Source organism: Xenopus tropicalis, chromosome 3, assembly GCF_000004195.4.
Source record: "Xenopus tropicalis strain Nigerian chromosome 3, UCB_Xtro_10.0, whole genome shotgun sequence".
Lineage (NCBI taxonomy): Eukaryota > Metazoa > Chordata > Amphibia > Anura > Pipidae > Xenopus > Xenopus tropicalis.
The window spans coordinates 81502184-81525294 of NC_030679.2; the positions used below are offsets into that span (position 1 = coordinate 81502184).

A 23111-nucleotide genomic window follows, 5' to 3' on the forward strand; every position below is an offset into this window, starting at 1 on the left:
GCCCATTGATAATAAATAACTGTTTGTTATAACATTTTAATAATGCATAGATTAATATAGGGGGAAAAGGAATACCCAGACAATGTCGGGGAAGTTCACAGCATTTATTGTTCATAAACTCTAATGACACTCCTGCCAGGAGGCAGCACTTTACCACAGGCAGCAAAAAAGCCATTCTTGGACTATATTTAAGAGCTGAATTTGGTGCACTCAGAATTTTATTGAGAAGATGTGCACAGTTGCTGTATTGTGCTAATAAAACACATTCTTTATAACAGTACTGTGCTTCCTCCCAAACATTCCTAGGGCATAATACCACCGCATGCTCCTTCACACATGAACTTGGGTTTACATTAACATGGAATTCACTGGCTGACTGAATCCATTCACTGCTATGGCTTTAGAGCGCTGTAGGGCAAATTGTAATGTATTGCTCTTCTTATTACTCTTCTGAGAAATCATTTAATTTCCTTACTTTGTCACCAGGGCTGACTAGAAGCCATGCAGCCTCTGAGTTACATTTTATTTGTTTATTTTCTTTTCAAGTAATAGGTGTTAATTTGTCCCTTGGTTATATGTAAAGGCTTTGTGTTTCTACAGCACCCAGCACAGGGACTATTATGCTCTTTCATAATCATTAATTACAACTCATAATCAGATGAAACGTACATTAAGGACATGCACATGAAGGAAGGCAATTCAAAAGCTTATGTGAACCTCATGTTATAAAAAGAAGTGTACATTTGTAATCACCTACATGCTCACACAGAGTAACTCTTCCACTGTTATGTGGAGATCCATTCACACGTTCCTATTGTGGAAACCCCATCAGGGTTTTCGGTGCAGCAAAAGTTTTACAAAGGAACCATTTCTGGTAGGAGTGCTTTGTTGTCTGAGGCTGTCAGGACAGGAATTGGGGACTTTGGAAGAGGCTTAGCACTGAAGAGCAGGCCAAACATCCACAGTTTCAGGTTTAACAAAAATATAGTTTAGCTTCGGTACAGACAGATAGAAATACAAAGGAGCAACTATAGTGCACCCAGGAGGGCCTACGATTGGGCACTGACACCAGGTTATGTCAATCCTGGCATGACCCTGATTTTGTTTATTAATATCACCATAGATATGACCGCAGTGCAATTTTTATAACTTATTGATTAAGTAGGGTAGATACGCATCTTTTCAGTAACCGTTATCCCCAATTCCCTTTTCCTGACAATCAAGATTTACCATGTAAAGGAGCAATTATAGTTTAGGTTAATACTGCCATACTTAGCACCCTGTTTTGTGTGTAAACACATAGTTACATAGAAGTTGAAGTGAAAGAGATACCTGTCCATCAAGCTGAAACTTTTATTCAAGTAAATACTTCTTTACTTCTAGATAATCTCTGTCATAACAAGGGATGAGCACCTTGTTGCAGAATAAGCAAAGAGCTGCTTGCTGGGAAACTTACACGATTTCCTAAGGAAATCAAATTAACAGTTATAAGAAGAGAAGATGTCCAGTTTTTAAAGGAAATGTAGCTCTGGTAGTGTAGGAGAATGTTGTAGTGTATGCTAATCCAACAAATGATCTCCCTCATAGCCTGGATACAGTGTAGGAGGAGATGTGAGCAGGGTGCTGGACTGTGTTGCCTTAGGTGGCCTCATTTGCCTCAAGCCATATACAAGAATATTATGATAGCAGACCCCCATCCGTGCTAAAAAGGTTTAACCTTTGTTCAGACTGAGACCAAATAAATTGTGTCCATTAATGCATATGCCTAAGTCTAGGGCATTCAGTGTTGGACTGGGGCCACTGAGAACCCACTTGCTGGAGCCTCAAATTGTTTTCTTCTTGCTGAGAAAAACACTGTTATCACCACATTTGAGAGATTCGTTGTTCAAATGTAACTGATTAATGCAGCCAAGAAAGGCATTATTTTCAAAATAATTTGCCTGCTAGGTTCCACTTCACTGAAGTCTATAGAAAATAGTTTAAACCTAGAGATATCACAGCAACCAGTGCAACAGTTTTCAATAATGGAGGTCTAATACTGTGTGGGTATCTGTGCTTTTCTGTTTGTTTTGCACTGTACCTGGAAAGGCAGAAAAGAATGAATGCTCACACAGTAAAATTCCTAGCACCTTGGCAGGCTAGTCCAACACGGAGTGCATCTAATCATTCATCAAAAATTATAAGTAGTTTTCATTATAATCCAATACTGCAACATCCCTAATTCTATATAGATATTGATATAAAATGAAATGCCTGTACATCTAGTAAATACTGTTGTAAAGTATTTTAGCCTGTTTATATATTTTCATGACATATAATGTGACAGACTCATAAGTGAATTAAATTAAGAGGTTCAGTACAGTCGGCTATGGGGCAAAGCAGACTTTGATGGATTTAATGGGGTAAAATTCTATTTTAATAATCTAATAATAACCATAGGAAAGAATGAGTATAAATTTCACTTGTTCACAACACTACAGTCTTCTCTGTCAGTGACTATAGAAGGAAGTTTCATCCTTTTCACAAAGGATCATTCATGTTGTCGCCATGTGAATTGGCCTGCCATTGATAACAGCCAACTTCTGCCCTGTTCTACAATACTTTCCAGTGTGTGTAGAGTCTATTGAAAGGTCAGGACCAAACAGAAAGGGGACAGAGTCAAAACACAAGAATCCTATAAATATCAGTGGAAGAGAAGTCTATTTCATTCTATCCCCACAGCTGCATGACTTCCCAGCTAAATATGAATCATTAGGGACCGAACATGCAAGTACATTCAAGTGCATTATGATCTCTTCAGTCACACGGAAAAATAGCTTGGAGATGCAACAATCAAGTTATTTGGAACAGTTTCCTGGTTCTATTTTCCATTCTGTGTATTTCTTATATTAGATTTCAAATTTTCCACTGATATTTGTGTTCTTTTTACATTGAACTAAACTTCATGTTTAGTGAAAAAACATTTCTTTGCATCCCTGCCTGGATCTAGTATTTTTTATTTCATTTTATTTTATGCTCGCAAACATGACTTTGGCAGCTAAACTAGAAGATATTGAAGTCACTCTGGAGCACCTGCTAATGGACATGTTTGTAAGTGACCTTTTTATATCATTTTGATATTTGATGTTAGATTACTCATTCTTTTAGCAGATGGTCTTAGTTAGTGGAACCTTCCTAAGGGAGGTAAGTAAAGGGCCTGTGATGGGAATCAGTGAGAAGAAGGTGATTTGTATGAATTTTATATATGTATGTGCGTGTATTCACTTTATATATGTATTTATATGTATTCATTGTTGTATTATAAGTATAAAGGAAAGCTGGAAGTGGAGTAATGTCATATTAATTTGAAATTTTATTACATGCCACATTTGTAATACCTGTTAAATTTTCTAATTATTTTTAATGAATGATTCCTGATTAAAGTAAGCTTCGAGAAGGGGTTGGATAACTTTTTAGCAAGTGAGGGAATACAGGGTTATGTTGATCCAAGGACTGGTCCACTTTCCATTTTGGAGCCAAGAAGGATTTTTTTTTCCCCTTCTGCAGCAAATTAGAGAAGCATCAGATGGGTTTTTTTTGCCTTCCTTTGGATCAACTAGCAGTTAGTCAGGTTATATACAGTATAGGCATTATGGTTGAACTTGATGGACATATGTCTTTTTTCAACCTAACTTACTATGATACATTTCTTAGATTATAAAATAATCAAAATTCAGCATGGAAGGTTGACACCGGGACTTTTAATGGTTCAATTTCCCTCCGTTGTTAGAAGAATGCACATTCACAATTACAAGTTTTGTTTCTTTGGTAAATTTCATTGGAATGTTTCACTCTCTATAGTTTTAAGGGGACTCTGCAGTGGAAGCAACATTTGTTTAAAAGCTCTGTAGCACAAATGCATATGACAAGCATTTGTCTGCAGTACCATAAACTGCAATAGGTTTTCAGACTAACTGAAATTTTGAGCAGTTTTTGGCCTGCCTCAGCCAACTCTTTAACTGTGGAACATTGGGGGCACTCCCTGCCAGTCTGTTTTAAGCTCTTTTCCCTTCATTGGGCAATATGACTGTAGTTAGTGGGGATTTTCACCCTAAAAAAACTCACTAGAGTACCAGAACTATCACAGCTTTCCCATTTAAGTGAATGAAAGGTGGTGGTATGGGGTGCTTACCAGAGGATATGCAGCAAAACAAATGACCTGCGTCCCATTAGACATATCCTGCATAATCCATGCTTAGGCACAACAGAAAGTCACAATTAGTCACAATTAATTTTTTCACAGATGTTAATGTCACCCAAAGAAAAAAAAGAATATCTTAAGCTGGCCATACAGGCCCCCTTCAGATCAAGTCAGCATTTTATCTGTGTATGGACCCTCCCCATCTCACTTACCAACATATATTTGGGCAAAAAATGTTGATACATTCTTCTCATGATGGGCATGCATAGACCTTGCTATATGATCTGATCACCAAACAAGTGGATTTCTCTCTTTATGGGCAGCTTTATGCTGCCTGGCATAACGTCTTACATGACCATGATGTTGACTGGTTCCTAGCAGAGCATATTTCCTTATAGTCTCATCCTTCTTCTCCCAGTTGTCATTCACTCAACATCTCTAGAGACCTCTCTCTGCATGTCTCCACAACTCTTGACACTGTTATTATTAGTGATGCATTGAACCAACTTTTTTGGGTTTAACCGAACCCCAAACCCTCCCCTCCCCCTAAAATTTAACCCTTTCCGAATGCTAATTAGCATATGGTAATTTATGCTAATTAGGATTCGGATTTGGTTCGGCTGAAACAGAATCCATCAAAAAAAGACTGGATTCATCCCGAATCCCAAACCGAATCTGGGATTGGTGCATTCCTAGTTATTATGTATAAGATTTTACTATAGCAGAGCAGATCATGTTACATCTTATAATGGACAATTCTGTGCATCAGCACAAACCATATGTGCTTATGGCAGGATCTAGCTATGGTCAGCAAGACATATCGACCTATTATGGAATATTATGCTGTCTGTACAGTCTGTAGAGTCTGTAGATGTCTTTCTATAGAGCCTATGTAGCAATTTTGGGGGATATGTAATAAAAGGCACTAAGTTGCATGGATGCAGTAACCCATAGCAACCAATCAGCAGATAGCATTTACTGGTCACCAGTTTCAAAACAAACATCTCACTGGTTGCTATAAGTTACTACTGCACCTGGGCAAACTTAGTGCCTTTTATTGCATATGGAGGTATTAGAAAATACAGTACAAATGTTTCTTTACATTTTTCAAATATATGATTTTTGGCTGAGTGTATTAGCTTTGAAACCCCAAACATTTGTACAAAGGTTACCTTTAAAACTGAAGCTGGTGGTCATATTGTCAGGTGGGGCTTGCACATATATCAGTGTACATCCCTTTTTATTCTATAATCACAACCTTGCTTCCTACTACATTTTGTTATTAAAACATATTTTTATTTGTTATAGTTTCTGCTGCCTGGCCAACTTAGATTTAATATCTGTGGTATTTTGTAGTAATATTATAATATGCGCAATTCTATTCAGTAAAGCTGTTTTTCTCTGTAACTTTGCACAAAATAGACCCCCCCCCCCTACTCTTTTTCATTTACACCATGGGATGTTGGATTTCTATTAGTGTTGGCATCCAAAATTTATGACTCATAAATAAATATTTTATCACATGCATAAAACGTGAAACAGCTGTGCTTTCCATTTATTACTTTTATAACACTATTACCAGTAACATAATCAGCTTGGAGGAACCCAGACTTCTAAAACATTCATTAGAAGACAAAATGGATATCCACGGAGCAGTTACAGCTTCCTAATAAGCCGTGTTACTTAATGTGTAGTGCTGGTGGGTTATACCAGGATCTAAACCAGGACTTTAAATATCTAGATTGGTTTGAGAAGGGAAATATTTCATAAAATGAAATAAAAGCAGATTTACCAATGCCATATTGAGATTTCTGCTCTGCCATCCCTCGGGACCCAACTGCTTTCTGGGCTGCAGTCTCCAAAACTGCTGGGCTGGTGTACTGAGAACTAAAGGTTAAGCCATTGCATAAGAGCGCCTTAATAAGTATGACTAGGATTTTATGACTGATGTAGCCGGCGAAAAATTGCCCAACTGCAATCCCAAGAATATCTATGCATAGCAGCATTTAGTTATCCCTTTGGTGTCTTTCATTAACTATGAACGTCAAAGAAACCTTTCAACATAGTTATGCTTTATCTTTTCATTGTCTTGACCTAAATAATGTTTTACATTTTAGGATATGTCCTATTGGGTGTGAGTCACTTTGTTGTTAAAATATTCTCTGCTATTTGCTGGAGAAACTGTGACATCTTTCCATGATGGTGCTCTCAGTTTACGCCAACACTGCTTTTGTTGTTTCATGTTATTTGGTTATTTCTGTCCAAAGTGCATGATTGTTGAATGTGTGGGACATGCTAATAAGCATTTTGGCCACCAAACTATGGTGAAAACACACCTGCATTTAAAGTGGGCCATCACTGGAGCATTTTGGGGTCTCTGGGTTGTGCTTCTGCATAGCGATGTAGCTGATCCGCCCCTGATCTGACCAGTCTGATCAATGCCTCCACAAGTGGATCCACAGGTAACTTTACAGAGTTACAGTTTAGGTACTCTAAAATTATGTCCAGTTTACCATCACGATCCCACCTCCCCAGTTGCAAAAGCTAGCTGAAGTTTCTAAATGCTTTTTTTCATTGCAGAGCCATTAGACAGAATCAATAGCAAGAGCTCTACATGTTATAGAGCTTGTGATCCACCTACTGGAAGGTACCAAAAGTACAACTAAGTTTTCCTTCACAGGCAACCAAACACTTGCAAATGTTTAGTGCACATTTATGTTGGTTTTACTGATTAATAATATGTCATTCCTCTTCAACTATTCCTCAAAAAATGCATATACATTTAATATATTAAATATTTTTTTTCAGTATCCTTTAAAGAAACATAGAATTAAGAGTTTTAAGAAAACAACTGTCTTTTTCTACTTTTTTCAAAAGCTAATCAGGCACTCTAAAAATAATGGAATAATATTAAACAAGGCATACAAAAGTCATTATTACATATGGACACATTTTTTCTTTTGCTGTTAAATCCAAGTTTAAAATTGGTACATTTACTCTATGCTCCCACTATACTTGTCTCCATATAATGATCATTTTTGTGAGGAGAAGGAGACTGAGATGCAGCATTGCTCTGTGCAGTGCTGGACTGGCCCACCAGGATACCAGGAAAACTCCCGGTGGGCCCAGGTGTCAGTGGTCAGTGCTTCTAACTATTTAGCCTATTTAATGGTCATTCCCTATTTCTGTATGGGAACAAGGAAGCTTGATAGATAGAAAAATACAGTATAGTATGTAGATAAAAGAGACTAGGAGAATAACGAGTTTGAGGGAGGACAGGAGGAATTAAAGTTTTGAGAGTGGGCCCATGGTCCAGGATTTTCTGGTGGGCCCCTGCCATCTCAGTCTGACACTGGCCCTGTGTATAATAGTGTGTAATAATAATAATATGTGAAGGTAATTGTGTCCAGTGAAACCAGTGAGCTGTCAGAATCTGGGTGTTTTACTTTTGGAATTTCTTTCCATCTCCTATTAAAAGGGAATGAAAGAACGCAGACAGTGATGTGAAGAGAGAATGCACTTGGTAATGAGAAGCAGGTGACTGCGCTAAAATAAATAATCCACATATGCATGCTGTTGTTTTACAGTTCTTGGATTTTTGTCTTGGAAGTTTGGAAAGTTAAGAGAGAAAAAAGATAATTTATAGGGAATGTGTGATGTTTTTATAAAATAAATGTTGGTAGTAAAATAAATGTTTTTGAGACTTGCAACCCTGAGTCTCAGCTAAAATTCCCAGCATCATCACCAGTCCAGGAGCATAGTTCCTAAAAACTAGAGACCACTTAGTCTGTCACTGCTGTCTTCAGGATTTTGTTTATTAAAGGTAAAGGCAAGATAGCATCCCTGGGGAAGAGGTTCCAATTTGATAAGCCTGCTCCTCTTCCAAGTACTACCACCATCTTCTTTCTTCCTCCTAGATTTTCCTTAAACAATTTCTAAATGAGTATCTTTGCATTTGGAAAAGGTTCTGTACTGCACATGCACTTGCCCAAGTTCAAGCGGTACCAGCTAGAAGACAGGAAGAGGATAGAGGTGCTCAGTGACCAGTACTTAAAGTTGAAGTGTCTTTTGATGCAGACAAGCAAGCATTTCCTTCCTTCCTTACTGAGTACTTCACATACTGTATATCCTTGGCAAAAGCACTGGACCATCAGCATACTCTAAGGATATTTGTCGTTTTCACAATGGTTTTGTTATACAGTGTTATGATTTGCAGGACACTTTCAGTTACATTTAGACATAAATGTTTATACTTGAGTCTGCAGCATTTTGCCTCTTATTAACCAACCTATTTATGACCCACAAAGATTCTGCTTAAATAACTGGCTCAGTGGGTTTAGCTGCCCATACATGCTCATATTAGGTCCAGCAAACAATTTTATTATGTTTTGGTTATACTTTTTTTCTGTTTTTTAAATCAGGCTTTCAGTTCTTCTAGTGTATAGAGTACAATTGCACTCTATGCACTAGAGTGGTCCCCCTCGAAATTCAGAGCTCAAAAAGGTGAGCGGGGGGGGGCATTGCAGATGCTGCCTCAAGGTGGCGAGTTTGTGGGGCGCAAAATTGCCAGTGTCTAGGCATGTGTGGCAAATTCTGCACTTTTTGAACAAATAATCCTGGTGGATTGAGAGTTATCTTTCCTGAAGGGAAATTTCTATTGGTCAATTGAAAGAAATTAAAAAGGAGCTTTTGCTATTGTTCACTTTCTGGCTGTTCTGATCATTCAGGCAATTGTTAAACATCTTCCTGTATAACTTTGTCATTTATCATGTTTATCTGTATTTTAAAATACATTTATGAAATGTATAATAATAATAATCTGGTAATTTCCAGCTAAAAACTGTTTCTTACATAATGAAAGTAACTCTAAGCAACTTTCCAATACACATAAATTAAAAAGTTTAATTGCAACTATATGTTTTCTGGTTTTTAGGCCCAACCAAACTTTTCTACTATTACTGCACTAAAAGTTAGATGATATTGCTTGCTTAAAATGAATTTAGTCTACAATATAAATGGATATCATTTTTTTTATCTCAATATATAGATGTACATATAAATAAAATGTGTACATATAAAGAGGAACAGAGGGCAGCAGTAATGCTATGTTGAGAGCTGAAAGATTTCTGCCAGTTTATCCCAATAAACTATCAGTTTATAGCAATAACCTTTGGATTTAATGGGTTCATGTTCCTTAGCTGCCAGATCTGCTATTTCCCCTGTGAAGACCCTAATGACATGCCATGTAGATTTATGAGTCTGAATTATAATTTCATTTAAGTTGTTGTGTGGTAGAAATTGGTTTAAAGAGCTTGTTCCATATTCACCTAACAAGGCAGTTGGTGAGGAAGTGCTGCTTAAAGTGTTGACTGCAATGTTATCAGAAAAGGCAGATGTTATAACCCAGGGTGAGTTTGAAATTGTGCACATAAAATCTGATTGCATGAAATTTAGAGGGTTGACTTGCCTCTCTAACAGTTCTGACACACTGGAACACAGCATGGATTTTTTCTTTTAATACAGGGCCCCCTAAAGCAGCTTCCCTAGGCATAGGCCCTTAGGTGTCTATGTGTAAATATGACTCTGACCCGCAATATATCACTGTTATATAAATCAAGGATAATAATAATGCATAGGCTGATGGCTGGAGCAGTAGTCTGTAGAGAGTGAGTCAAAGAGATTGATGTAATGGGTGGGAGAGAGATGAGGAGACTGATGAGCAGGTTTGTACATAGATACAAATTCTGATGAATTTGGGTAAAGACGGGTGTACAGAGTGTTGTATTTTCTAGGCAAATAGAAAGAGAGATGCATAGGCTTATATTTAGATGTAGGTCGAGAATGACCAAAGGCACATGAAGGGGAGAGGCACTTAACAATGGAGAGAGATGGAGATATGAATGTAATAGTAAAAATGAAAGGGAGGGAGAAAGAGGTCCATAAACTCATGTAGCAGGGAGAAGATGGAAGAGAATAAATGGCAGGGGGCAGGAAAACAGTAACAGTGCTTAGATGTGTTCATGGAAGAAGTTGTGGCACGTACATTTCAATAGGTGCTTCTGCAGCAGCTGCAGCAAAGACAAAGTTACCTACAGTTTAGAAGCGGTATCCACAGTATAGCTTATGTTATCCCTGGTAACAGATTTTTAAGTAATCAGGTAATGAGATAGCTATATTTGAAACACCTTTAATCTTGACTGTACTTTATGTAGTGTTGTTTTAAAGTGAAGAGATCTGGCCTGACTACATTGTACATGTGAAGTTACACTGATTACAGTGGGACATTATGGTTTTTTATTGAAGGAACAATAGCATAAAAAAGAAAATATTTTAAAGTAATTAAACAGTACTGAACCAGTACATTATATTTTCAGTATTTTAAAACATTTTCATTTTTTGGTGCTACTGCTTGTGCTAAACAAATAGGTCCTATGAAAAGGTAAATACTATACTGGCTGTTAGTGTGACAAGGCTGTTACCAATGTATATTTGGGTTTGGCAAACTCATGTTTTCTCTTTTACCCAGGATTAGGCACAAAGAAAAAAATGAGTGCACTAAGGTCCTGGGGAAAAGAACTTGACTCAGGCTGAGAGATACAGGTATAATTCTTATTTAGTATTATTATAAAAAAACTGTTCCTAGCACTAATTTAATGATCCAAAATGAACACCTTGCCATCCCCAGGCACCCAATCAATTACTTTGTGTAGCTCATCAACACCTTTTCTCTTAGTGCTGTCCCATCCTAAGATTTTGGAAGGCCAAAGACCTGATAGTTGCAACATACACCCAAGCTCTATGTACTTATTTGGATAGCACTGGGAGGAAAGGTGCTGCTGGCCAGGTAGCGTAGGTTGTTAATTATTTTATTTGTTTTGTTTTTTTTTTTAACATTCTACAACATTAAAATGGTGCCATAAGTTCCATTTAAAACTTGGAACATGTCTGCAGAGGTGCCAGCATGGATCCTGGCAGCTCTGGGTGCATTATGGCTTTGCTTGCCTAGGCCCTGGTCACACCTGTTCCCAGCTTCTGAATACATTGGTGACATTGCTATCCTTTTCAATGCAGTGGCTAAGTATATGAGCGCCAATTATTTGGGCTTGTAGCAGGGTTGTTTTTGGCAGGTGACCTGGTGAGGGAGGTTAAATTAAGAAGGCTCCAGGGTCAGACTAGGGAGTGCAGGGCCCACCAGGGCTTCTGGCTCAGGGTCCCCTGCACCCCCCAATGGCCCCCTGCTGCCTTCACCGTCCACTCCCCCCAGAGACCCCCAACACCCTCTGACCCCCTCCCCCGAGCACTCCTAAAAGAAACGTACCTGTGGCGCGTCAGAGGAGGAGACGGCAGATCGTGCGAGCGCCCTGGGGGTGGGGGGGTTGGATCTGGACCCCCCGGGTTTTTTTCCTGGTACCCCTGTGGCCCATTCCGGCGCTGGTACTTAAAATTGATTTCCCTTTTCCAGAAAACCCCAGGTCCCAAGCATTCTTGATAACAGGTCCCATACCTATAGCACATTTAACTCCATAAACAAAGGATACATTGATACTTGGGGGGTGGGGTGACATAATCCCCCATTAATCCAAGTTAAGAACCTGGGCTTCCTGGTTAAAGAGCAGAGGTTGGGGGGTTATGAAACATCATTATGCATTTTTTCCCATCTGCTTTAGTGTCAGTATGAGGAGAGTTATGGTCAAGGACAGCCTCCTTAAAAACTCATAAGAATGAATCCCTAGGATATGAGAAAACATACTGTATCATTCTCTTAGAGCTCTAAGAATATCTAAGAATGTAAATAAGCATAGACCCCCTAACCTCCACCTTGATAACCTTTAGGCTGGGTCCCCCCTTTAATTCCTTGGACTACCTGGTGGGGACAGCCCCAGGAACTAGAAAAATCTTCACTTTAAGGATTGTGTGAGGCTTATCTTTAGTGGGAAATCCTGTACTGAGGCCAAGTGCCCCAGCCACCATATCCCTGTGGTTTTCACCTTTCTAAACTACTTCCACTTTAGTGTTGAAATTCTCATTTTGTGTGAGGGTTTCACTGTCCTTTAAACAAACCATAACACCTTAAATATATTTATTAAACATTTTACATCTGGCTATGTAAACAATCTGGTTCAATACTTAGATCATTTTTAGATAGCAACACAAGGCCAGATCTTTATAAAGAAGCTTTGTGAGTTATATTTTAAAAATGCTTACCGGTACGTCTTTTCCTGTCTTTTTCTTTTTTTGGGAACTACACACATATGGAACCGATTACAAACAAGGAATGATTGTTTTATTCAAAGAGGTCCTCACATCAAACTAATGTTTTCCATAACCCTTTAACCACCACAGGCAACACCAGGGTTATCTGGTGAATATGGGGAATGAGATTTTAAAAAACTACAGCAAAGTATATTTACTATAAGTGTTCAGTGCCGAAGGGCCATGTGCTTTGCTTTCTGACAGCCAAAGGGCTTCGATGCTAAATTTACAGACAAAGAACTGGAATGGAACTGGTGGGACCCAGGAGACAACAGTTTCCTATGTAAAACATTCTTGTGGGAACAGGATACAATTTATGGTGCCAGAAAATGTATAAAAAAAACCAAAAGCTCTGTCTGTAGTAAGTGCTGACATATTCAGTATTTCATGTGAAAATAGCCATAGCATCAAAACTTCACTACTAGCCTGGATGCTATGGCTGTTTTTACACAAGAGAATGTGTTGCCCAGTACTATAACACTAGTTCCCTAATTGCTTTTAGTGTTACAGGATAAATAAATATATATATATATATATATATATATATATATATATATATATAATTACAGTATATTAAACTGGCACACCCTATAAAAAAAATGTTACTTTTATTTTCAGCACATTATACCAGAGATACCAAAGTCCAACGTTTCAGTCATCATTAGGACCTTCAGATATATATAGGAATCATATATTTTTATACATATATTTTAAGGTAGGCTTGTCCCGAAAGCTCACAATTTATTGCTGCATATACAATTGCTTTGTTGAGTATAAACATCACTATCACCTTTTTGGCTGTGTGAGTCTTATTAAAAAGGTGTAAGGGTGATGGCACATGGGATGTTTTATATCCTTTGGCACGGACAACAACATTTCTGGTTATCTTCCTGCCAACATTAATGTAAATTCATGTAGAATATATAGGCATCTCGTAATTATGAGGCAACTTCAGGGCATATGTTTTATCATCAGAGAATTCCATTAATCAGCATGGGGGCCTCTGCGGGGGGGGGGGGAAGGAGTGAAGGCGGCGGGGGCCATTGGGGGTGTATAACTCTCCTCAGTGGGATTGCATAACTCTCCTCAGTGGGTGCATAACTCTCCTTTCCCCAAGCCTCAGTGGGCCCTGCACCCCCCAGTCCAACCCTGACATTAATGCTGGAAGGAAGATACATTGGATATTTTGTTGCCCTCATTAGAAGAAATTAAGCGCAGGGGACTAAATATTTTGTAGTCTCTATATTACCATCAATGTGCAGTCCAATACAATATATGTACAGTAAATATGTTGCCCCACTTTCTACTAAATGGGACATAAGGAGTAATTTATATACAGTGTGCAAATTGGTTTTCTTGTTTTTACCCAGAATGCAGGGTTCTTCCCTACAAAGTCAGCATAATTGTGACTACAATGTGGGGGGGGGGGTTGCATCTGACGCAATTGAGCCTGATGCATGGAAATGCATAAGATCTTGAAAATTTTGCCATGAATTGGGCAATTTTGTCTGAGATGTGACAGTGTAATTTCCCCTGCTCATCATTAAAATGGCATCTGTGGGAATTTTAGTAGCACATCTACTGCGCATATTGACGCAGCCTGCAGTGGGAACTGTGGAATTACAGTAAATCAGAAGGTGCAGAGTTCCTCAGCAACATTATGTGCACTTGGGTGTAATTTGGAACAGGGTGCAAGATGGACACACCGGCACAAAGTGCAACTATAGGGAAGTGTATACGGACTGAAGTACCTTAAATGAATGAAATCAGCGCATGTAGGTCTAGTGATGACCGAATCTGTCCAGTTCTGGCTTCCTGAACAACTGCAACTCTGGCTGCTATGGTAAATTAGCCCTATTATCTTGACCTGTCATGGATTTTGATAGCAATTGTTTTGTAAGAAACTTCTAAACAAAGGTGCACCTATATCTTAGTAATCCCCATACAATAGTTATTGTCTGATAAATGTCTACTGTTTCTTTATCTAGGCACTAGGAGCAAAAGTATCTTTGATTCTTTGGGTTATCTATAATTTAATTTTTAACTCAGAAGGAACAAGCTATGGTAGCTGCAGCACAAAGTAATAATGGCACATAACTATAGTAAAAAGAATAAGGATGGACATATAGTCATGCATTCTCATACATAAAAATAAAAATAAAACATATTAACAAAGAGTAATCATGTGTCAAGCACTGTTTGTCCGTGTTACACATTGTCTCCCTTATGAGCCAGGAACCAAGTTAAATCTGGACATAGGATTTACCATTAATCACAGCACCAGATGGTGACATGCCAGATATTCTTTAAAGGTAGTCACATGACCTACTGTACAGAGCAAACCAATGGGGCAAGGGGCTGTAATCACATGACAGATGTACAGTAAGAAAGACAGAGCTTTTGATTAGACAAGTGACCTGGTTACCATCTGTAGCTGGAAGTGAGAGTGACGTTTTTGGAACAGGCTCACTGGCTGAGAGGGAGAAAGCGCTGCTGCTCTGCTGCTCTGCTCAGGGTGTAGGGGGGGAAGTGTAGCAAAGGAGAGCTTTACTACTTCAGGCATTCACATGGGCAATGTGTGTATCCTCCCTCCCTCCCACCCTGCACACAACCACATCTTGATCCTGAAAAGGTCTGTAAAGTAAATCCAGCCTCGTCATCTGATACATGAGAAAGCTGGAGGAGCCTGCTGCTGCTGGTGATTGCAGAGGAAGCCCTGCTCTGCTCCCCGAGCTCTCACAGCCACAGGCTGACATGGTGCTCCAGACAGCAGTGACTCCGGGCAGGGCCCGCAGACTTTTGTTCAGAATACCATATGGATCTCTGAGACGAAGAAGCGGAGAAAGGGTAAGTTGCTTCTGGTCACTTTCTGGCGAGGGGGAGAGAGTTAACTGTGCTGCTGCCATGGAGCAGTGTGCTACAGTACAGCCTAGCTTTGAAGTGTCTTGCTCTTGTTCTGAAGTGGATATGGGTTTCTGGGCTATGGTAAAAAAAGATGCAACCTCAATGCTGGTACCGGTCCAACTGCCTCATGGTCCTTTAACACATAACTTCTAGTTCCATTAATTTATGGATATTGCACTGTAAGTAGCAAGTAACATTGGGGAAAGTTCCATTCTATATTCACTTAATCACAGAACTTTATGTCTGGCACCTTTCTACTTTCTCACTTTCCCACACTATGACCAGCTCCCTCTAAAGAGTTGTGCAACTGTATATGTTTAAGGTGTTGTAGTTCTTTATTGTTGATGAAGCTAACAGACATGCACCAAATCTTTATTGCTGTTATAGCTATGTAAAATTGCTAAGCATAAACAGAGTGTTTCACAGAGGTAGTCAGGCACAGTGTAGTAATAACAGTGTTCTAGTTCTGACCAGAACAACAGCTGAGAGAAGCAGTCACCTTGTATTTAACCATGCCCTTTTTCCTGAATTGTATGTGAACTTCACTTTATCTTGTCATCCTGCCAAGTTATCACTGTTGACTCTGACAGACACCAGAAAATAATTCACATCAAAGGTGTGGTAAATGGTCACAGATTTCTGTCTGTCTTTCTCTTGCTAGCAAATGGGTTTGGTTTTATCTTGTACAGGCATACCCTGTTTACAGTTTTGCAGGTATTGTTGAACTACAGGTTCCAACGTCATTTGGCAGTGAGGGGATATTGAATGTTATACTTCTGTTCTAGGGTGAGCATTATCAGTGTATAAGTGTTGCAGGGGGTGTTATTCACAAACATTTACCTTTGGTGGCACATCCCTATCTAGTGTGCATCATATACATTGTGAATTGATTCTGCTTATGTTACCTTTATCCAGGTGTCTTCAATTTGAAGGGAATTCAATTTACCCCATCTGCCACATCCATCTGTGAGCTGTGTGGCTTTTGTGCATCCTGTTATATAGGTGTAATGCAACATAAGCTGAATGAACAGGGCTGTTTCCAAACATACTTTTTGCCCTTTGTTCTAATTAAGAATACTCTATCACTTTTATTTCTTGCACTAAACAAACATTTAAAACTACTATCATTTTCCTATTCATGGTTCTGCTGAGTTACTGTTTTGAGGAGGTGCAGGTAATTAAGCAAGGTCACAGATAAGCCCTTTACATAGTAAGTCCATCTTATACAGAGTTAGATTTTAAAATTAAAAAATTTACCTTGATTATAGGGGGTGGGGAAGTTCAGGGAAAACACAGCAGTGTTTTTGCACTACAGAAAAACACTTTTATGTTTTTATGTAGTAGAAAAATGAAGTAAATATGACATTTTAAATTAAAACAACTGGCAGCATACATTTTCAGCACAAGTCCAATTTTGCACTATTGCACAAAGGTGTAAATAGACATATACTGCCCCTTTACCAAACCTGTTTTAGGTGGTGGGTGTAAATGAGACTATTAAGGACCCTTTAAAATGGCAGTTATTTACAGAAAGAAGGTGCCCTGAGCCCCTTAGACTTTTCCATGAAGGAGACTGCAGCTGTGACATTTTGTACAGTAAGGTATGTGAAGTCTAAAACACAGCATTTCTGGAGATAGTATGTATCTTGAGCTGTCTTTGAAAAGGCCTCAGGGTGGGCAGATGTGTCAGTTGTAGTTGAGCAGATTAGGGCACACAGGTGTATATAGGTAATATCATTCTTACAAAATACAGAACCTGAGCAGCACTGACAGGAAAAACTGTTGGTGTATTTGGCAGTTTTATTATTATGTACTTCACACAGCTACTGGCTCATGCAAGGCTGCTCCTACCATGAGGCAAGGTGAGATCCTTGCGCCTCAGACGGCAGTGTGTGGCAGGATACCCCAGGCTGCAAAAAACTCATCTGGTAACGATAACATTTTGTTTAACATTTTGTTTACCTGTAGACTGGGCTATCTAGTGCAGACAGTGCAATTGTGTTTTCTTCCCTAGTGATGCAGCCCCCTTCTCCCACAGCAGAACACAGAAAAAGGTAAGCATGAGGTTGAGGAAGGCGGCTTCATGAAGGCTGCCTTAGGGCAGCTTGGGGCACATGCAGCCCTTTTGCATAAGGAAGACTAAGGAGTATTTTCCCATTGCATGTGGATCATAAATCATTTACCTGTGATGATTGCCATTAGCGGTGTCATGGAAGAGAATTTGTCTGTACACTGGTTGCTGTAAGGGTTACATCACAGATGGGGATTGGTCTGTGTTTTTTCAGCATATATGCTGAATTACACAGACAGCTTCCAATAACAGCCAATTAGAATTGCTCTGACATGAGCACTTGGTAGGCAGTTTCACCGTTGTTCAACTGTGGGATCTCTATGGGCACACCAAGTTTTAAAATTTAAAACATGCTTTCAAAGCACCCTAAACAGCCTTGTGTGACATAACTTTTAGTGTTAAACACAGTTAATATGCATTTCATGGAGCCATACCACTCGATTGTCAGCAAAGTCAGTGCGATACTGGATTCTTAATGTATCTGTAGTTGAACTGAGGACAGTGCAAGAGCACAACATGCAGAACAAAGCCCAAGGCAACATTCATCCATTTAGCCATGTTACTTGTCCTATATTTCATACCAGATTCAGTTTTTTTCTTCATATCTCTCTCAAAGTAATACCGAAATGATAGCTATTGGGTAACTGTATCTTAATACAAAGCTGCTGTAGGAAAATCTGCTACTTTTGATCTCAAAACATCAGGCTACTTTAAATGGTAACTGTCGCTGTTGTAACAGACCCCCTAATCTGTAGTGGATGTTTAATAAGTTAATTAAATGATGAAAAAATAAAACCTATTTACAAAAAAAAAAAAAAAAAAGAATCCAGACCAGTTTAAGTATGTGCTTTTATCAATAACAGTTTACTTTTATCTAATAGCCTGCCATAAATTGTGGGGTTAAAATATAGCACAGGGTGACCAATAAAGTTATCAGTCTAAAAGTATGAAAGAAAACTGTTGCCATGCAAATTACTAAAAATGGCACATTTATAAAACAACACATTCATGAATACATGTATTTTGTGTCATGCAAATGCATACAAATGGAAAATGCTTGTAAAAACAATTAAAGCATCATTGCAAATGGTGTTTTGTGGGAAAAAAAGAGTTTTTCTTTTGATTGCTAGGGTCAGTGAGCAGCCACACTCTATAACAAGAACAGCCCGGCCACTGATAACAAGATACAGCCCTGCAGAAGTACAAGCTGCAATTTAAAGCCTGAAATTATTTCTTTGAACATCCCAGCTGGACCACAGAATAAACCATCAGCTTCACTGAAGAGATGAATTATGTGAAGCAGAAACATATTAAAGAATGAAACAAATCAGTCTGTCCATTCTGTTTAGTAACAGTTAGAAACATAGTAATTGGTTGAAAAAAGTTGATGCAGAGGAATGCACAAAAAATCTGCAGCCTGGGTGGGAAAGTTCCTTCCTAACTCCAAGAGGGCAATTGGACCAATTCATGGACCATTTTTGTATTAAGAGTTCATTTCAATAACTATGTATATTCTTGCATACTAAAAAGGAATCCAACCCTTCTTGAAATTATCTAATGCAATGCTGTCCAACTTATTATATGAGAACAGTGGTCTGATTTATTCTTATACAACGTGATCAAGGGCAAAATAAATTAAAATGATGATGTCATACAATTAAGTCTGTGGAGCCCTAGAATAGGCTGAGGCCATAAAACTGTAGGAGGGCCACATCCAGCCTGTAGGCTTTCAGTCAGACAGCCTTAATCTATCTACCATTACAAGTGATTTTGCTGGTGTGAGACTGAAAATAAATACAGTTGTTTGATCACGTAAATCTTGTCTGATCACATAAAACTTTGATCACTTCTTTGATCATGTAAAATGTTTGTTTGCTCATCTTAGATTGCACTTAGATTGTAAGCTTTATGGTGCAGGGACCTCCTTCCTACTGTATTTATACTTATTTATTGTATTTATTATAACACTTGTTTTCCCTGTGTGTAATTGTCTATATTGTAAGATTGTACATCACTGCATATCCTTGTAGCGCTTTATAAATTAATTTATACATACATATATAAATACATCTTAGATTGCAGTGTCTAGTGATTTTTATCGAATGTTTAAAATGGGTCTGCATGATCTCCTGTAAAAGGGCTTGTAACCCTAAGAAATAAGTCCAGTCTTTTTTTAGACAAGTAAATTAAATTTTACTGATATAAATTACATAAATGTTGTTTCCTTTAGTCTTCACAGCAAGCAGGCAAGCAGGTACCATTTAATGGACACTGTTACTAAGGCAAGCTTTACATCTTCCCTGAATCTTGTTCATGCTCCAGAATAGGGTCCTGATGCCCATGCACAGGCTGCACAGTTGTACATGGTGAGGGGAAATGTAAGGAATTCAGTGACATTTAGGAAATGCAGAATGGAAATTAAAAGTAATTGCCTGCCCTGCCTCTGTGCCTAAGGCATAAAGGCAGGGCAGGCAATATATGATTGACAGCTGGGGTTTTTAAATACCATTATAACAGGTATGGATATTTTCATAGAAAAATAATGTGGGTTTCATGTTTAAAATGAATTATGAATTTATTGTTCTTTAGATTAGAGGAACAGAACCTTCATTTGAAGAAGTTTAGGGTTTTTTTTGCGATAAGGGAAGTGAGGTTGTGGAATGCCCTTTTGAGCGATGTTGTGATAGCAAATTCTGTTAATGTCTTTAAGACAGGTTTGGGTGATTTCTTGAACAAGCATAATATTTAAGGCTAGTGATACTAAAATCTATAATATATATTGGTAAATATAGTTTATATATGCAAGTGTATAGATATGTTAGTAAGAGTGTGTGTATATATGTGCACTAAGGTTCATTTGGAGGCGTTGAAGTTGATGGACTTTGATCTTTTTTTCAACCCAACTTAACTATGTAACTATATTATACAGCTTTTTATGTCTGCATGACATCCCCTTTAATAGAGTAAAGTGTCTTCCTATATTAGAAGTTCAAATGAATTACATAATTTATACTGGACCATGCTTAACATAGGTTAATCAACTTCTTAAGATCAGGATCCTATCTGAACACAGGAAAGGTACTTTTATAGTTTCAGTACAGCCCTTTATACAAAGTTTTGCAAAGAGGGAATATGAACCCTGAACAGTCTGAAACTGTGCTTTCACACATAGTCAACAACTTCCATGATCTCCTATGTTTCCCTCAATGTGAGGCCCAGCAAAGTATGACTGCAACTGTTTCCTGGGCATAGCAGCTGCATTCAGAGGCATTTTTGCCAGACAGTAAAAATAGAAGTTTTATTTAGTCGGCCCATTAACTGTGCTTGGCTAGTGATGCACAAATACTAATGAATTCAGGAGAGTCTTTTCTTCTTTGCACATGAGCATTACATAATGACATACTTTAGGCAAGTTGTGAATTGTGTTTTTGTGTTCACTTAATACATCTAAGCATGTTAAGTTCATTCTCCCTGTTAACAATAACATGCTTTTACTCTGATCTATTATTGGAGTGGGAACAAGAACAGCAGCAAAGCATTCAATTTTGAAAGTCTCCTTAGTTATATAAGTAAATGCTTTGCGTGCCTAAGGGCAGTTGGTGGGCACTCCCACAGCATAAGAGAGGGTGTTCTGCCATCTAGGCTACACAGTAGGTGGGGGAGAGTACTACCATACTGTAAATTCTACCTGGTGCTTAGATGCATACATTTACATGTACACTCATTATTGCTAAACTACAAATTCTATCAACTTTAGGTGACTGAAGGTTGACACCCCTGTGTTTTAATTCCAGACATACATAGGAGCATAATTAGCTTTTAGTAACAGTGCAAGGTATTTGGTGGTAATTAGTGATTGAGACTATTCTAGTAAATATTTTAAAATCCCCAGATCTTTGTGAGACTTTGTGTCAGCACTCCCGTGTTGCGGCCGCCCGTGCTGCATTGGACTAAGCGTACGCCGCTCATGAGTGCGCCCCGCCACTGATGCTGCGCGCATGCGCTGTGCGAATTTAAGGACGCTGAGGCCTGCACGCGTGGCGAAGTGATACTTTCAGATATCACGATCATCTGATGATAATTAGCCTCTCCTGCTCTTCCCGCTGGACCTGAACACTGGATCTGAGGACAGTAACAGGCCCAGCTAAAGAATAGCAGCAGTGCCGTAAAATAGTAGTGAGTTGGGAAAGTCTTTGCCACTTACATAAACTGCAGTTGGGCACTCAAAGGAAATCCGTGCAACAGGCCGATGGTCAAATCGGGAATCAGAGTCCACAAGTCAACCCGAAGGGTAAACGAAAGAATAACCAGGAACAAGCCGAATCAGAAATCAGAAGGTACAGGAGGGTACAGGAACACTCAGCGACTAGTTTTGCAGGGCAAAGATCACTTCGCAACGAGTGCAGGCCTCAGCGTCCTTAAATTCGCACAGTGCATGTGCGCAGCGTCAGTGGCGGCACGCACTCATGAGCGGCGTATGCTTAGTCGTGTGCCCGTGCATGCACCTATTCCGATGCGCGCCGTCCTCCCGGCTGCACGTCCGCCTCGCCACATACCCTACGACGAGGCTGACGTGCACCCGCACGGACGGCCGCAGCACGGGAGTGCTGACACTTAGGCATGATACTACAAATTCTGCCTTCTTCATGTGCTGTGGTAACAATGATTCTCTTTAAAATTGTATTACCTATATGTTATTCCTTTACTTTATAATTCCTTATGAGCAAGCAGATTTACTAAAACTCACATTTTTGTCAGACGTGTATCATAAAAAAAATCCCACTTAGAGTTACATGATTGAAAGTATATGTCACAGTATGCTTTAGTTTATTTACATAATTTAGGTAATCACAGCAATAGGTGTTTCAGTATATTACCATGGAATGGCAACAAAATAAAAAAAAAAGACACAAGAAGAATGCAAATAAGCCATAAACTATAAAAAAATAAAGGTCAATTGCTAAGAAAAGGACATTCTAAAAGTTAACTTTACTACCCTTTCAATGAGAAGTTTAATCTTTGGTAGACCTCCTTCCTACTGTGTCTCATACCAGATGGCACTTATATATATATATATATATATACATATATGTATTTATTGTATTTATTTATTATATCACTCGTCCTCCCTGTGTGTAATTTTGTATTCTGTAAGACTGTACAGCGCTGCGTACCCTTGTGGCGCTTTATAAATAAAATTATACATACATACATACATACATAGGTGACCTGCTGTATAAGAACAACCCAGACATATAGTATTTTTTTGTATCCATGATCTTTGCTGTAGAATAGACTCTTGGTTATACACATGTAGGACAGGGGACTGTTAATCTTCTAAGACTCTAATCCTGGCTTTCTAACTCTGTTCCAGTGTGACTTTGTGTAAGTCTATGAATCTCCTGGGTTCCATTGGTATTGCCAGCTAAGAATATTACTCCCTGTCCTCCTCACTGTTCCATATTCAACAGCTGCCACAAGGATGATGGCTTATCATTTGCTTTTTCTTATAAACCCAACAACAGTGCAAATGACTTGATTTTCACAAGTGCTATACATGTTTTTAAACATAACAAGATTAATATGTCATACATACAATTTTAGAGACTTCATACTAATGCTGTGACATAATGAAGGAGGCAAGTTATGATCTTTCACAAGAGCAGGAAAATTGAATTAATATATTTAAATTTTAGTTGGTAG

General features: G+C 38.7%; 1 protein-coding gene across 3 annotated transcripts in view; it reads left to right on the plus strand.

Moving 5' to 3' along the window:
- The window catches only part of frmd4a (FERM domain containing 4A), a 235920-nt gene that overhangs the window by 48592 nt on the left and 164217 nt on the right, over positions 1-23111 (plus strand). The window contains exon 1 of one of the 3 annotated variants that reach the window (XM_012960027.3): positions 15072-15280. The exons of 1 other annotated variant lie outside the window; for it this stretch is intronic. In XM_012960027.3, the coding sequence (XP_012815481.1) occupies positions 15101-15280 (180 nt within the window). In that variant the 5' untranslated portion in view covers positions 15072-15100. Of the gene's footprint in view, positions 1-15071; positions 15281-23111 lie in introns of those variants that run through there. One more of the 3 variants, XM_002935243.5, reaches the window with a different exon arrangement.